Source organism: Eupeodes corollae, chromosome 2, assembly GCF_945859685.1.
Source record: "Eupeodes corollae chromosome 2, idEupCoro1.1, whole genome shotgun sequence".
NCBI classification, from domain to species: Eukaryota; Metazoa; Arthropoda; class Insecta; order Diptera; family Syrphidae; genus Eupeodes; species Eupeodes corollae.
Genome location: NC_079148.1, coordinates 14,032,405 through 14,048,796, shown reverse-complemented (window position 1 = coordinate 14,048,796; position 16,392 = coordinate 14,032,405). Strand labels below are relative to the sequence as shown.

General features: G+C 30.7%; 1 protein-coding gene across 1 annotated transcript in view; it reads right to left on the bottom strand.

The window, feature by feature from the left end:
- Nucleotides 1–1,579: 1,579 nt before the first annotated feature.
- The window catches only part of LOC129947160 (protein snakeskin), a 29,579-nt gene continuing 14,766 nt past the window's right edge, over nucleotides 1,580–16,392 (bottom strand). The window contains exons 2-3 of the mRNA XM_056057610.1: nucleotides 2,295–2,415; nucleotides 1,580–2,224 (exon numbers count right to left, since the gene is read on the bottom strand). Of these exons, the coding sequence (XP_055913585.1) occupies nucleotides 2,001–2,224; nucleotides 2,295–2,415 (345 nt within the window). The 3' untranslated portion in view covers nucleotides 1,580–2,000. The remainder of the gene's footprint in view (nucleotides 2,225–2,294; nucleotides 2,416–16,392) is intronic.

The window sequence follows — 16,392 nt, the reverse complement described above, 5'->3', positions numbered from 1 at the left end:
AAAACGTATTAGGCACATATTTCAGATACACAAGGGCATAAGGCAAATTATACATTCTTGTTTAAAATTGTACATAAACACAAAGATAGTTTGTGTATGTGTTAATTTGAATGCAGCTGATATCAGGATATTAGTTTTCTCAGCACAGTAAGCGGAAAATATGAAGTAAATATTGAGAGAAACTTAAATAAAAGATATTAAGTGTGTTGTATTGGAAAACATATATTTATATTTTTGTCATTTCATCTTTTTGTTATTTTTTCTTTTAACAACAAGTTTAGTAACAACCTTAAATACGTAATCTTCCACGATTGAAAAATGTTAAAGGTCTTTTACTATTATGTTCAAAACTAGATCATTTATTTTTTTCTCGCCCTATATTCATACGTTTTCTAATGAATGTTGAAATATCTCTTTGTTTTTTTTTTTTTGTAGAAATCAAAGCTCGGGAAGGGGCTATTGCATTCGTTACTTGAAAATTTTAAATCTTAAATTTTTTGGATATCTTCGCACGTTTCGATAGGGATACTTATAGAAGCATTTAAGGTTGCACATTTGGGATTGAAATAGATTCATACGCCGATAGATGTTTAGACAGTAAATGTTTTTTTAAAATTTGTAACTGAACCGACTTTAAGAGAATAACATGAATGGCACACGTCACATTTAACCTTGTCATGTTCAAGACTGTCTTGAATTGGACTAAAAAAGTTCCGAAGTTTACTTCTTTTTCGCTCCATTTGAATGCACTTACTAATTTAAACTTGAGATTTGCCACTAAATAAGAAACGACGCCAAAGTACCTTAATTAAGCTTGAGATTTTCCGCCAACTAAAAAAGTAACGACGTTCAAAGTAACTAGATTCAAAAAATGTCAATACTGTCACAAAGTAACGGTAACATAAGTAAATGATGCAAAACATACAAATTACAATAACAGCAAAAGAAGAACAAAATAATATCAATACCATAGACAGAGAAAATGAGATAGGAAACCAAACTGTCAAAATACATTTTGCCTACAACTAGAAGTTAGTCCAGCGGAATGTTGTTTAATATCATTTCAATTTGAACTCCGCGTTGTCTTTCTCTCATATCCTAAAACTTACAACAAATACAAAAAATGAAAAGATACATTATACCCATTACCGTAAAAACACACACTTAACTTATACGACTCAACTTCTTAGGTATACTACCACTTTCTATGGTGGTATGTAATGCGTCATATATAGTATGAAATAACTACCTAAAAAAAGTAACTAGATCATACCAGTAACGACTTTTGTTTTAAAGTACCGAAACCTTACTCGGTACAAACTAAAATACCCGTTACTAAGTAACGAATACATACGGTTCGCTACAGCTCTAACTGGCTTATAGGACTGAACTGTCAAAAAAATAATTTTTTGACATTCAGCTAAAAGATATAGTTGAACCCTTACACCAGCTCAAGGTTTCCAATTGCTTTCAATTTGTTCATAAACAAGGTGACGTTAAAGTTTGAAGTTTCAAAAAACCGAAAACTCGAACCATAATACAAATCTAATACTTTTGAAATAATTTAAACTGCAAAACATTATTTTGTGCGTAAATAAATTTAATTTGTTGTTGAGTTTTTATTATGAAAACATGAGATAGGTACAGTTCTTTTTTATATAAAATATTTATCCTTGATGGTAACAATACATGTATAGCTAAAAATTTACAAAATTAAATCATTTGCAAATAATAATAAAAAAAAAATGCTAACAACTATTAATTTTATTTTATGGATGGATCCCAAATGTATATTAAACATTGTTCTTAAAGTATTTGTTTACTTTGGATTGTTCTCAGTTACATATAATTGTTATAAATAATAATAATTATTATGTTTGTCTCACATTAATGCGCATACTACATTATAAATATATAAAATTTGTTCATTCTTAATATTAAGATTTTTGTTTTTATTTATTTCTTTAAAAAGAGTTTATATTTTTGGAAATGTGATTATTTTATGATTTGCAAATAGACAAAGTATCCAAAAGGAATACAGCTCCATTGATGATCATCAAAGATCCAGTAGCAAGAGCATCACGTTTGGAATCTTTGTATAAGAATTCAGTGGCATCATGCCATTCATCAATGATCAGTGCACCAGAAACGATGAACAAAATGCAACCGATGATAGAGAATAGAGCGTTGATGCGCTTTTCAATGATGGAATTCAAAATGTGACCTGGAAATATTGAATATATTTCAATTTACATTCAATAACATTTCAATTTTGTGCGTTTTTAATTACATACCAACTAATAAAATAGAGCACACAACAGTGTATCCAGCGATTGTACCATAGACAATAAGTGGCTTATGTGAAAGGGTTCCACATAATATTTCTGCAAAGATGACGCATGCAATGCAAAGTCCCTGAAAGAGTGAAAATAAAGAAAATATAATGTTAAATTCTTTTTTCTTTAACAAATGCAAAATAAATTAATTTAAATTTTATTTAAAAAAGATTTGTGTTCTAAAAATCAGTCTTTATAGTCTATGTACAAAATGCAGATCCTTCCTTAGGCCCCGTGCACACTTGTGTCATTTGAACACGCGATGACGCATCAAAACAGTATACTTACTCCCAGTTTACAGTACTCACTATTCTCAAAAACAGAGGCTGGGATGCGACCCACATTGATAACTTCCCATCCCATCTGTCAATTTGTCTTCCTTAAAAGTTTGTCTATATGTACTCGTATCAATTTTTACCAAATTTGCGTACTATTTTTTATGAAAAAACGGACTGTTGGATTTTTATATAAAAATTACTGAATATCGAAAACAATACTTTCTGTGAAATAAAATGAGTTTGAAGCCAATATTTCAAATTTTTGAAAAGATATTTGAGTCGAAAATCAATTGTTAACTTTTATTAATTTTTGCTTGTAGGTGTTTTTTGTGTAAAAAACTGTCAATTCGATTTTTCTCAACATTTTTCAGAATGTTAAAAACAATATTTCTTATAAGATAAAATAAGTTTGAAGCCAATATTTCAAATTTTTGAAAAGATATTTGAGTCGAAAATCAATTTTTACCAAGTTTTGTTAATTTTTTTTAGGTTTTTATTTTCTGTAAAAAAAACTGTCAATTCGATTTTTCTCAACATTTTTCAGAATATTGAAAACAATATTTCTTATAAGATAAAATAAGTTTGAAGGCTAAATTTCAAGTTTTTAAAAAGATATTTGAATCGATATTCAATTTTTACCAACTTTGAGTAATGTTTTTTTTTAGATTTTTATTTTTTATAAAAAAAAAACTGTCAATTCGATTTTTCTCAAAATTTTATCAGGTGTCAAAACCATTATTTTTCGTTGCACAAAATTGTTTTGTAGATGAAATCATATTTAAGTCGTTAAATTTTGGAGGAGACAATTTTTTTTTTGATTTATAAAAAAAGCCGTTAAATGGATTTTTTTCAAAAAATATACTTTATTTCAAGTCTCTAGCTTTTTTGGTTCGTAAGATATTTAGGGTTAACCAAAATGTTCACCTTTTTTTCAAACTGCTATGGCAAAAAAAACTACCCATTCAACTTTCTTGAGAGCCCTTTCTGCATCTTTCTGCTTTATTATCTGTATAACAAAATTTATTTGAAATCGATATCTCTTCTGGTTCTTGAGCTATGGACGACGAAAAAAACGTCGTGAACGAACGGACGTACGAACGTACGTACACACGCACAGACATCTTTCTAAAAATCTTTTATTTCGCCTCTAGGGACCTTGAAACGTCGAGAAATGTCAAAATTTTCAATTTGACAAATCGGACCCATTACAATACCTTCCTATGGGAAGTTAATAAATTGAGTGGTGCACACAACTGCGTTGACACTGCAGATTCACACGTCATGCTGCGTCAACGCACATGCTATTGCGTTTTTCAGTAGATATTTTGTTATTGACATTGCTGAAAAATGTCGCTTCTTTTATAGGAACATACTTTTTATGAGCATAACATAAAGTTGGGTTAGGTTGAGGGGCTGACAGATGACGTTTTTAACGTCACATTTAGATCAATACAGATCCATTGTGATACCCGTGAGTATTGCTACTCAAGCTAATGAGGAAAACCTATGTGTTCAGTTAGTCAAGCCATTTAGAGGCTTTGACGAAGTTCAGAATGTTAATACCTGGTGTACTAGAGAGTTCTCCTAAATCCCCGAAGAAATAGTTGCCAAGCAGTTCCTTCTTTTGATGGGAGAGTGCGGAACAGTGACACAGCAAGTGCGGAGTATCTTCATGCACCTCCTCGTCACCGCATCCTCTGCATAAATCATCTGAACTGATTCTCATCTTTTTCATATGATAACCTAACAGATTATGTCCGGTTATTATGCTTCCAAGAGATGGAAGTGATCCCTTGTGTAACTGCATAATTCTCATAAGATCATAAGATCTTTCTTGTAGTGCCGCAGGTGTCAAGAAGGTTCCACCTTTCATCGGCCTTAATAGTTATTCTTTTTAAGATCTCCTGTTTTAAATGAGCTTCGCTTACGTCAAGCATTGACCCTAATCATGCTAATTCATCAGCTTTCTCGTTGCCTAGTATATCGCTGTGGTCTGGGACCCAGCAGAGTCCAATGTTGTGCTGTGCACCAAGAACCTTAAGCTCTTCGCGGCAGCATGAAACAAGCTTTGGTTTTACCCCAGTTGCAGTAAACGTTTTTATTGCCGCTTGGCTATCAATGTAAAAGGTGATATCAGCTCGTGGTATCCCCATCATTGATACCTTTTTAGCAGCTGTTGTCACTGCCAGGACCATTCCTGTCTGCTTTGGGATGGCTGCCTGGAATGGTTTATAAAAACTAAAAAGTTCGGGTATTTTATAGTCTGTTGTAATACTATGACCCATAACTTTATGAAGGATCTAGGCATGTCCTATAGAACTGTTTATCCAGACTTTAGTCTCAGGGATCTTTTGGCCGCAGATTTTTGTACAAGAAGGTCTAGGCGAATTAGATGGAGTATAACTTCCAGTCCCGCAGTTGGAGTGGATCTCATTGCTCCCGTAATGCCAGTGCACGCAATTCTTTGAGCTTTTGTCAAAGTTTTCAGATTCGTGCTCTTTTCTAAAGCTTTCCACCATACCAAATTACCATAGGTTAGTATTGGTTTAATTATTGACGAATACAATCATCTGATAATTTTAGGGTATGGTTCCCAGGTTTTCCCGAAAATTTTATTGCAGGAGTAAAAGGAAATCGATGAATCTTTGAGTCTATCTTTGGTGTTCAGGCCCCAGTTTTTTTTTCTAAGATCACACCGAGATACTTTGCGTGATCAGAGATTTTAAGAGGGCAGCCTTCAATTGAAGGTATTTTAAAATCAGGTATTTTGTGCTTGTTAGTAAATAGCACTAGTTCTGTTTTAGCTGGATTGACTGTCAGCCCACAGTTCCTAATCCATTTGCTCGCTTTGTTCACTGATAGTGGGTAGGAACTTGCAAGTCGCTAGTAGATCATCAGCGTAGGGTATTATCCTTACTCCACTTGAGCACTTTAACATTACAAAGGTGTGCACGGTGCATCGGAGCATATATTCTATCTTACGAGCTAAATGAAAACTTATAAACAGCACTAAAATTATGTGAAAATAATAGTTTATTGACAATTTAAAAAGTTATAAAGTTTAAACGGACCCTTAAGAAATAACCTAAACTCATAAGTTCCTTAACAAACTGTAACCAAATATGAATTATTTTAGTTGAACGACTGAAAAAGTGAAATTATACATTTCCCTTTTTTCCAAAACTTTATATTACTAACCAGAATTTGTTTAAATGTTGGAACAATGAAATGAGTGTTACTATCTACCCCTTTATTTATTATCACCATTCACCCTGCTAAATGTCAATTAACTCATTAATTTTATTTCTTTAATTCCTGACTGACGTTTAAAGACCCATCTATATGTTGTGTTAATAATGATTGTCATAATTTTTGACAAATCACTATTCCTTATTGTAAATAAATCATTTTGACTAAAATACCGCACTTATAAAGCTTCCTTCAAATGGATATTTTCAAAACAAAAGAATAAACATCAATTTTTTGTTTTATTTCATTAATTGATAACATTTATGGAAAGACGAAAAAACTTTATGGATATATGGGGAAAGCACATTCACTTTTACTCCTGTTTGAATACACTACATAATTAATTATGTTTTGTGACAAATTTATTAGTGATAAAACTATAATTAAATCATTATTTTTTAGAGTTAGTGATAAAAATAACTCCATTCAACCTAACCAAATAAACAAATGACGTTTCCAACTGAAATGACAATCAAATTAAGGGGCTTTCTACATCATTATAGCTAATGTCAAATAAGATGAATTTATTATCTTAAGTTTATTGAGTTTCATTTTCTAAATAAGACAAACAACTTCATTTAATCAAAATAAAAAACAAGCCTCAACGATCGAAACACCTTTACTTATGCTCTGTTACACTTTTAGCAATGACATCAATTTCAGCAAAACAAACATTTTAAGAACGTCAGGTGAGGAAAAAACAACAAAAATAAAATCTATTTAATTTTAATGTTTTCTTTTCTTTAAAGATAAGGGAAATGTTAATTTTTAACAATCTGAAACCATGACATAAATATTTTGATACACTGCTCGTCATCACTTTAGCACATCCCCCATAAGCTTAATAGAACTGATCTGGTCATCGTTGTTTTCAACATGCAGTTCACATTCTGTATTATATTTTTCTTATCTTTGTTTACTCTCTCACTGGCAAAGAGAACATGCAATGGATCGGTCCCGTTATACGGTTTTTACCGTTTATGTTATTTTTTATAGAAAAGTGACCTTAGCACATGCAAATTGTTTTAAGTTTATCTTCAAGAGTTTAACGCGTAGGCTAACCGCATTTTTGTTGCTGCTTAAGTGGTGTATTAAAATTAATATGGGTAAGGGAAAATCGTTATCTGTGCAAGAGAAAGCTAAAATTGAAGCCTACAAGGATTCAAAGCTGTCAATAAGTGCAATATCGAAAAAATCGGTACAGTTCTTGAGTGATTCTTGAGTAATAAGTCAGGATAATGAAAAAATAATAAAGACGGTAATAATAGAGTGATTTCTAACACTGATAAGAGAGCCATTTTGAGAGAATCATCCAACTCTCACAACTCGGCAGCAAAGATCAAAGCAAATGTAGGTGTTCAAGCGAGTTTATCAACAATCTAAAGAGTGATAAGGAATGCTCCACACTTAAAACGACTTAAACTGAAGAAGAAACCCCCAATTAACGGGGCTCGAAAGGCAATGCGATTGGATTTTGCATGTCAAGAAGTTCTAATTGGCGTTACGTTGTCTTTTCTGATGAAAAGAATTTTAATTTGGAAGGTCCAGACGGATACAATTTCTACTTTCACTATTTTCGCAAGGAGAAACACCAGTTGGATCACCTTCATAGTCGGGTGGGGTGTGATTGTGTGGGGAGCCATCTTTTACTATGGTACGTGCGACTTACAGTTTTTGACAGCAAATATGAATAGAAGTACCTACAAAAACGACAACGCTCCGATCCACACATCCCGGGTCATTAAGACATGGCTTGAGGTACAAAATGTAAGTTTAATTCAGTGGCCGCCTTACTCGCCTGACATTAATATAATAGAAAACGTGTGGGGCTTGCTTGCTCGTAAGGTTTATGAGTCTGAGAAACAATATTCCAACAAAGCAGAACCAATCGAAGGCATTAAACGCTCTTGGTCATCCATTTCCTTGGATTATATTGAAAAATTGTACGAGTCGCTTCCCAATCGAATCTATAAGGTCATTGTCAACAAGGGAGGATCTACACACTATTAAATTTATTTAACAATGTTTTAATTACTAAATGTATAAGTTAAGAAATAAGTTCAAAGCTTAAAAGCTTTTAAAAAAATGAAAAAATTGATATGTGCTAACCTGATGACTCAAATTTAATTGTTATTGTCTAAAAAAAAATTTAAAAAAATATTAAAAAATGTTTGTTTAATTTAACTAAAAATTGAGTCGGCCATAAATAAAAAATAATATAAAAATCTTAGCTCATTTAGTTTGGTAGGAATCAATTACGCGAGAGTGTGTGTTAACCTGATGACGCGCAGTGTATGAACAGCGTGATATTTTTCGAATTTCTTACAACCCTTTCCATTTTTATTATTTGTATCTGTCAAAATATCGGTTTTGACAATATTGACCTTCCAAGAAGTTATTAACATAGTAGATATACACTGCCAATCACTAGGATGAGGCCACATATTTTTCAACCGATTTTCGGTCCGATACCTGTTGGAATTTGTTTAACCCGGAAAATTTTACTACATGAGAGTAGGTACATATTTTCTTAAAACAAAGTGATACAATTATAGGGTTAATTAGAAAAGACCGTTGGAATTTCCCTACATTAATGAATGAGCTACCTAAAATGGATATAAAAAAGTGAGTCACTAGGATGAGGCCATTATATTTCGAATATTTCGTTGTAGAAGTTCAGATCAGCAATTTTTTTCAAAATTTGGGTTACAATATTTAAGAACGTTTTACAAATAACTATTTTTATTAAATTTCAACTACAAATGGGTTCCGGAAAGACGTTGACAGTAGCAGAAAGAGGACAAATCGATGCTTTCAAGGAAATGGGACTCTCAAGCCGAGAAATAGCAAGGAAGCTGAACAGAAGTAAGACAGTTGTAAACAACTATCTTGCTGATCCTCAAAACTATGGAAAAAACCAAAAAGGACGCACAGCCCAAGCAACAACATCCCGAGAAAAGCGGTTAATTTTACGTATTGCTTCAAATTCTACTCAATCAGCTACTAAAATAAGGTCCAAAAGCGGAGTATCAGCTCAAAAAGAAACCTGTTCTAAAGCAAGTACACAAGGAGCTGCGAATGAACTTTGCAACAGAACATGTCTCTTGGAGCAGTCAATGGAAACGCGTCGTCTTTTCGGATGAAAAAAGTTTAGCCTTGACGGCCCCGATGGTTACAACTTTTATTTCCATGATTTAAGAAAAGAGGAACTAATTTTGGGAAGACATCACAGCCGTACATCAGGTGTTATGGTATGTGGGCAGCTATCACCTACTATGGCAAAATCGAATTGGAGTTTCTTTCTCCAACAATGAACGGAAACAGCTACAAATACTTGTTGGAACGCTCATTTCTGAAGATGACAAATATTTTTGGACCTCTGCCTTGGATTTTCCAACAAGACAATGCCCCCATCCACACGCCCAGGGTTGTCAAAAGCTGGATTTTATCAGAAACCGGACTATCTCGAAAAGTTTATGAAGGCGGTAGACAATTTGAAGACAAGGACTCCTTAATTGAAGCTATCCGTGATGCCTGGGACGAGATTTCACTTGACTATTTAAAAAAACTTTATGATTCCATTCCAAACCGTCTAATAGAGGTCATATCGAAAAATGGGGGGCATACTCATTATTAATTGAGGAAAACTTAATAAATAAATGTTTGAAAACCAAAAACTGTAAACATTTCTTTCATTTTTTTGATATTTTATAAGATTTTTCATGTGGCCTCATCCAAGTGACGCACTTTTTCATACTGTTTTTAAGTAGCTCTTTAATTAATGTAGGGAAATTCCAACTGTTTTTTCTATTTAACCCCTTAATTTTATTACTTTTTTTTAAGAAAATATCTATCTACTCAAATGTAGTAAATTTTTTATTGGTACGAAATTTCCAGCAGGTATAAAGAACGAAAATCGGTTGAAAAATATGTGGCCTTATCCTAGTGATTGGCAGTGTATTTTCCATGTACAATTTTTTGACATATCTTTCCTTTTCTTGAAAGCATACATTAAAAGGATTCTGACAGCTGTCAAATAATTAAAAATTTCGATTTTCATAAATGGTGTTCATATTGACCCTGTTCACATACATCAGAGAGAAAAAAGATTAGTTTTTTCTCTCTGACATACATATACACATTTCAACGTTTCATTTCTTATCATCTTCAGTTGGAACGAAATAAAATGTTGAAACGTCAAAATGAGTTATTTAAAGAAGCCAAGGTGGTGTGAACATTGGACTTTTTTAAGGCAACTCATTTTGAAATTTTATCTCGTTCTATTAAATGTTAAAAAAAAAAACAATACAAAAGTCTTCCTTACCTGACTGATAATTTTTTGCCGTCAAATATGAGCGAGATAAAATAATTAGATGTCAAAATACAAAATATGTCAGAACTCATATTTTTTTGACATTTGATAATTTTATAACGCTGTAATTCAAGACTTCATAATATGATTCATCAAACTACTTACATATACTAAAAATCCTAAAAACAAAACATTAGGTTTCGCCCTAGTACAGCAAAATGGTGTCTTTAATTGCATGCAGGCATTTATTTATTGTAATCACGCTTTAAAGAATTTTCCTATCAAATTGTTCATAGACCAAGCCACAAACATTATATTTCCTTAAAAGAATACTAATTATGAGACAATTAACTTTGGAAAGTGTGTCATCGCTGAACTTCAAGGATTGATTATTTTTGTTTTGTATGCGAATTGCAATCAATTTAAACGTGCCTTGAGTTTAAAAAATATTCCATTTGTTATTCGATGATCAACAAAATAAGAAATACTTGAATAGGGTGTGCGTATTTTTTCGATGACAAATTGGTAATGAAAACGATGAATATAAATGCAACGATTACATAAGACTTATTAAGCTCTGATTATTTGTTTCCATTGTTTTCTACATCAACAACAAGACTTTAGGGTTAATTGCAATTTCTTTAAAAGATTAAGATTCTTTTGTAAAATTTAAGTAATGTCAACCAAGTCAATGTTATTTTAAAGGTAAGACTACACTTGAAGCAACTTCAACTTAATTGCACTTTGTACGTACTTTTAAAATGTGTGTGACATTGAATTTGTTCATTTTTATTGTTTTGACAAGTGTTATGTGAAGCTGCACTTACTTAAAAACTACAGAATCAAAATCCGATTTAACAAGATGACGTTTTGCTTTTATATGGGGTAGAGACAGTTTGGACCGAAATTTCTGACGAAAGTATCTAGAATTTTTATAAGTAAGAGTAATGCGAGTTCTATTTTGACACTTGTGCCTAACACATACTTGGAAACATGGAACTAGTCACCTAACCCAAAAAGAATTAATTGTCATTAAACAAATTGACATATAGAACTTGACAGAAGGATAATCTCTTGAACTGTCAAAGTAAGTCTGCTTCCATTGAAATGTGCTTAAATAATTTTTGCGAAACCTAGCACATTTTTGAAATAGTATACAACTCTTAACGTCAAAATGTATGTCATTTTAAGAACTGAAATGCATTTACTCGTATTAGTCATTTATGATGAGCGAACGATTATAAAAACAAATATTTACGATCAATAAACTGCAGTTCCATGTGCTCGATATCGAAATTAATTAAAAGTCTTGCTCTCATTTAAATTCTAAGAAATTATATCACACAAAATGTGCATATGTAACTAGACCTTTATTCGTTCTGTCACAGTTCGCTTTTTTTTGTTTTTATTTACATTTGAACTACTACTTGTGACTCAGTAAAAAAAACATTGATAATGAAAAATAAATTTACATTTTATACTTCATAAGTGCTGAGAAAATAATAACATTAATAAATAATCTATCTAGATTACTAATTTCATAGAAAAATATTAAATGTGAGTGTCAGGGCTTCCGTTTGTTAGTGATAGTGACACAAAACGAGTCAATTCTGAAATATTATGATGTCATTTTTAATCTTGTTTTTGACTTATGAGTAATTTGATCACAATAATTAAAATTTAACTTTTTTTTGAGTTTTTATTGCTTAAGAAGTTATATGTTTACCTTTGTGGTAAATTAAACCTTGAGAGTTATTTTGACTTGATGATTTAGAAAAATATTAAGGGATTTTTAGGCATTTTTCTTAGTAAAAAATATTAATTTTATTTATATTCTAATGAGTAGATACTAGTATTGGGCGTTATAAAATTAAGGCATTTCAATTAAATGACAGCTGACAGTTAAGGAAATAATATTTTAAATATGTCTAGAGTGTGACAGTTAACACGAAGAAACTATAGTTTAAGACAATTTGAAGTTTATAAACGAAAATATTTGTAAAATCGTTCTACTATCTCTTTTCACTTTCGAATACATTTACATATTTCCTCCTTTGAATGGTAAAAACGATTTTTAAGAAACTGAAAAAAGTGTTAAAAAATAACCTAGAATTGTTTTCCTACGTAAGAAATACGATGTAAGCATATGCCATTAAATTCTTAGCATACAAACATTGTAGAGAACTTTTTGGTTCATCAAATAATATTCTGGAAATTATAGGGAATGCTTCCCCTCATTACTTTTTGTTTATTGATTGTGTTATTCTATATTCTGTTGTCATATTAATTTTGACGTATGTGGAGTAGTTTAGATTCTTGTACTCTTTTGAGACGACTCAGTTTGACATTTAATTGCATATACAACAAAAAAATGTCTTCCTTTCCTGTCTTTTTCTAATTATTAAGTGTTAAGAATATTATCATTATAAGACGTCATTTGCAGCCGACTGCATTTTTAACTTCCCATAGGAAGTTATTGTAATGGGTCCGATTTGTCAAATTGAAAATTTTGACATTTCTCGAAGTTTCAAGATCCCTAGAATCGAAATATAAGATTTTTAAAAAGATGTTTTTTTTCGTCGTCCATAGCTCAAGAACCAGAAGATATATGGACTTCAAATAAATTTTGTTATACAGATAATAAGGCAGAAAAAAGCAGAAGGGGCTCTCAAGAAAATTGCGTTGGTGGTTTTTTTACCATAGCAGGTTAAAAAAAAGGTGAACATTTTGGTTAACCCTAAATATCTTACGAACTAAAAACGATAGAGACTTGAATTAAATTTTACATAATATATTGTTACGTGATATCAAAGAAGTATATTTTTTGAAAAAAATCCATTTAACGGTTTTTTTTTATAAATCAAAAAAAATCAACAAAAATTTGTCACCTCCAAAATTTTACGACTAAAATATGATTTTATCTCCAAAACAATTTTGCAACGAAGAATAATGATAAAATTTTGAGAAAAATCGAATTGGCAGTTTTTTTTATAAAAAATGAAAATCTAAAAAAAAACATTACTCAAAGTTCAAAAATTGATTTTCGACTCAAATATCTTTTTAAAACTTTGAGATATTGGCTTTAATTTACTTTTATCTTTCGAAAAATATTGTTGTCAACATTCAGTAAAATTTTGGAAAAAAATCGAATTGACAGTTTTTCTTACAAAAAAATAAAAACCGAAAAAAAATTAACAAAAGTTGGTAAAAAATGATTTTCGACTCAAATAGCTTTTAACAAATTTGAGATAATAGCTTCTAACTAACTTTTACATATAAGAAATATTGTTTTCAACATTAGGACGAATTTTGAGAAAAATCTAAATGACAGTTTTTTACAAAAAATAAAAAAATATATAAAAGTTTGGTAAAAATTGATTTTCCACTCAAATATCTTTTCAAAAATTTTAAATATTGGCTTTAAAGTACTTTTATTTTCAAAAAATATTGTTGTTAACTTTCAGTAAAATTTTGAAAAAAATCGAATTGACAGTTTTTGTACAAAAAATTAAAAATCTAAAAAAAATTAACAAAAATTGCTTAAAATTGATTTTCGACTCAAATTTCTTTTAAAAAATGTGTGATAATAGCTTCTAACTAATTTTTCACTTATAAGAAATACTGTTCTTAACATTAGGACACATTTTGAGAAAAATCAAATTGACAGTTTTTTTACAAAACATTAAAAACCGAAAAAAAATTAACAAAAGTTGGTAAACAATGATTTTCGGCTCAAATATCTTTTCAAAAATTGTAGATATTGGCTTTAAACTACTTTTATTTTTCAAAAAATATTGTTTTCAACATTCGATAAAATTTTGAAAAAAATCGATTTGACAGTTTTTTTACAAAAAATAAAACTCTAAAAAAACATTACTAAAACTTGGTAAAAATTGACTTTCGACTCAAATATCTTTTCAAAAATTAAAAATATTGGCTTCAAACTAATTTTATTTCACAGAAAATATAGTTTTCGATATTTAGTAATTTTTATATAAAAATCCAACAGTCCGTTTTTTCATAAAAATTAAATCTACAAAAAACAGTACGCAAATTTGGTAAAAATTGATACGAGTACATATAGACAAACTTTTAAGGAAGACAAACAGTGTGGGTCGCATCCCAGCCGCTTTTTTAATTACTAATCGCGTGCCGTTGCACAACCGTGGTGGGTTTAAATTACGAAACAAAATTAACGGAGATTCAACATTCAATAAGTTCAAAAACTCAGTTGGATAATTTACACCTTCGGAAGCTTCACAAACTGTATCAATAATTTTGTATGACAACAAGTCTCTTGGTAAGAAATGTTCTTTCTTAAGATTTAATTCGTTGACATCCACATTTTTTGCTGCTAAAATTGGTCTTTCTGCCAGCCACTCATGATTTGTATCTTGTCTGTGTACATCGGGAAATATCTGGTCAACGGGAGCATCTTGTTAATCAATAATCGTGGAGAAATCGACCTATAATTTTATGCATCCAGTTTCATCTGTAACTTTTCTGTCCCGTCAGCGGATGGATCTTGTGGTGATGATTTTAAGCACGTCTGTTATTTTTAAAATTTAGTGGCAGTCTAAATACTGAATGAGCTGTTCCGCCTCCATCCAATAAAATTGTCACAATCCCAGAACATGCAACAGCCTGCTGAAACTGCGAGCATGATGTGGTCATAAATGTTTTTTTTTGTGGGGCATTGAGAGCAACTATCGCTGCCATTTCTGGCAGAATTGTATTGTATTAAATTGGCAGACCTAACGATATATTCAAAATTTCATTGAAATTGGTTAAGCCGTTTCGGAGGAGTATGGCAACTAACACTGTGACAGGAAAATTTTATATATTAGAGAAAATATGGTTGAAACTTCTTCCCAATAAATAAAATATATTACGTACAAAGATATTCATGAGTTGTCAAAAGTCATGTCATAGATGTGTGTTCTGTCAAAAATAAAATTCATATCTAATGTTGATATTTTTCTGACGTACTACTTTTAAAAATATAGTGTGACTCACCCATTAAATTAAAATTCAACATCAAGCATAGAAAAAAAGCACGTTTTAAATTTTATGGCCAAAACAAATAAAGTAAACACATCGTTAAAACCTCTTGAAATAGATTCCAGTCCAGCTGGTAGAGTGGTATTGTACTTTTTTTTTCATCGAATAATATACATTAATCTATTATTCACATAACTATTTAAAATCTATTATTTATTTTTTTTTTGATGGTTGGCTATGTTTTAAAAATGAAAATAATTAATCACAATTTTCATTAAACTCTGTGTCTATTTAAAAATTCTAATACTGCCTACAAACAAAAACAAAATTGCATTGAATTTGTTTGGTCTTTAATTTGATTTTATTTAAAACTCGACTGATGATGATGAGATCTAACCTTGAATTTGAATTCTTTGCTGACAACGCACTAAAAGGTATTATTTAGGTGTGTTTGATTTGTTATGGGAAATAATTATAGCTAATCTATACAATTCGCACATTTAAATTTTAGATTTCTTCCCGGTTAAAAATTCTATTTCTTTTTTCTAAAATTAAAATATTTAATAACATATTGTTCTTTGCTTCTAAATTTATAATAGTGTTTACGTATGAATGATGATTATGTGTATTTAATTTTGTTTTAATAATTCGGATTATGGATTCCAGAATATTTATTATTATCCATATTTTTTTTATGGAACACACATGTCTATGAACGAAATGAATTATCATCACTTTTAAATTTAGAATCGTATTGAAAGTGTCGGTAGGAAAAAGAGCCAAAAAGCTAATCTCAGTATAATGTATTGAAAAAGTTGTCAAAATGTATATTGTTGTGAATTAAAATGGGCAGGTTCAGTTGACATAAGAGACTTGAAATTAAGGAAAGATTCTAGTATCTGATTAGCAAGCTGCCAATTAAGGATTATTGGAAAGTTAACTGGAAAGTTAGTAAAGCAAAGTCTCCCTCACTATGAAGTCAAGTCAACTTATGTCAAAATGACAGTTGATCATATTTTTTCTTTCGAATTAAAGCTGAACATTAAGGAATAGGTTTTTTTTTCTTCAAAAGACACTTAGCAGTATTCGACACCAAGTAGTGTTTGCCTTTTAACCACTAAAACCACCTCTTCATCAGGACCAATCTTGAAGGATTTTTCTTTCTTAATTTTGTACAATCACTTTGGGGGAAGTTTAAACTTTTAATACTTTCCCA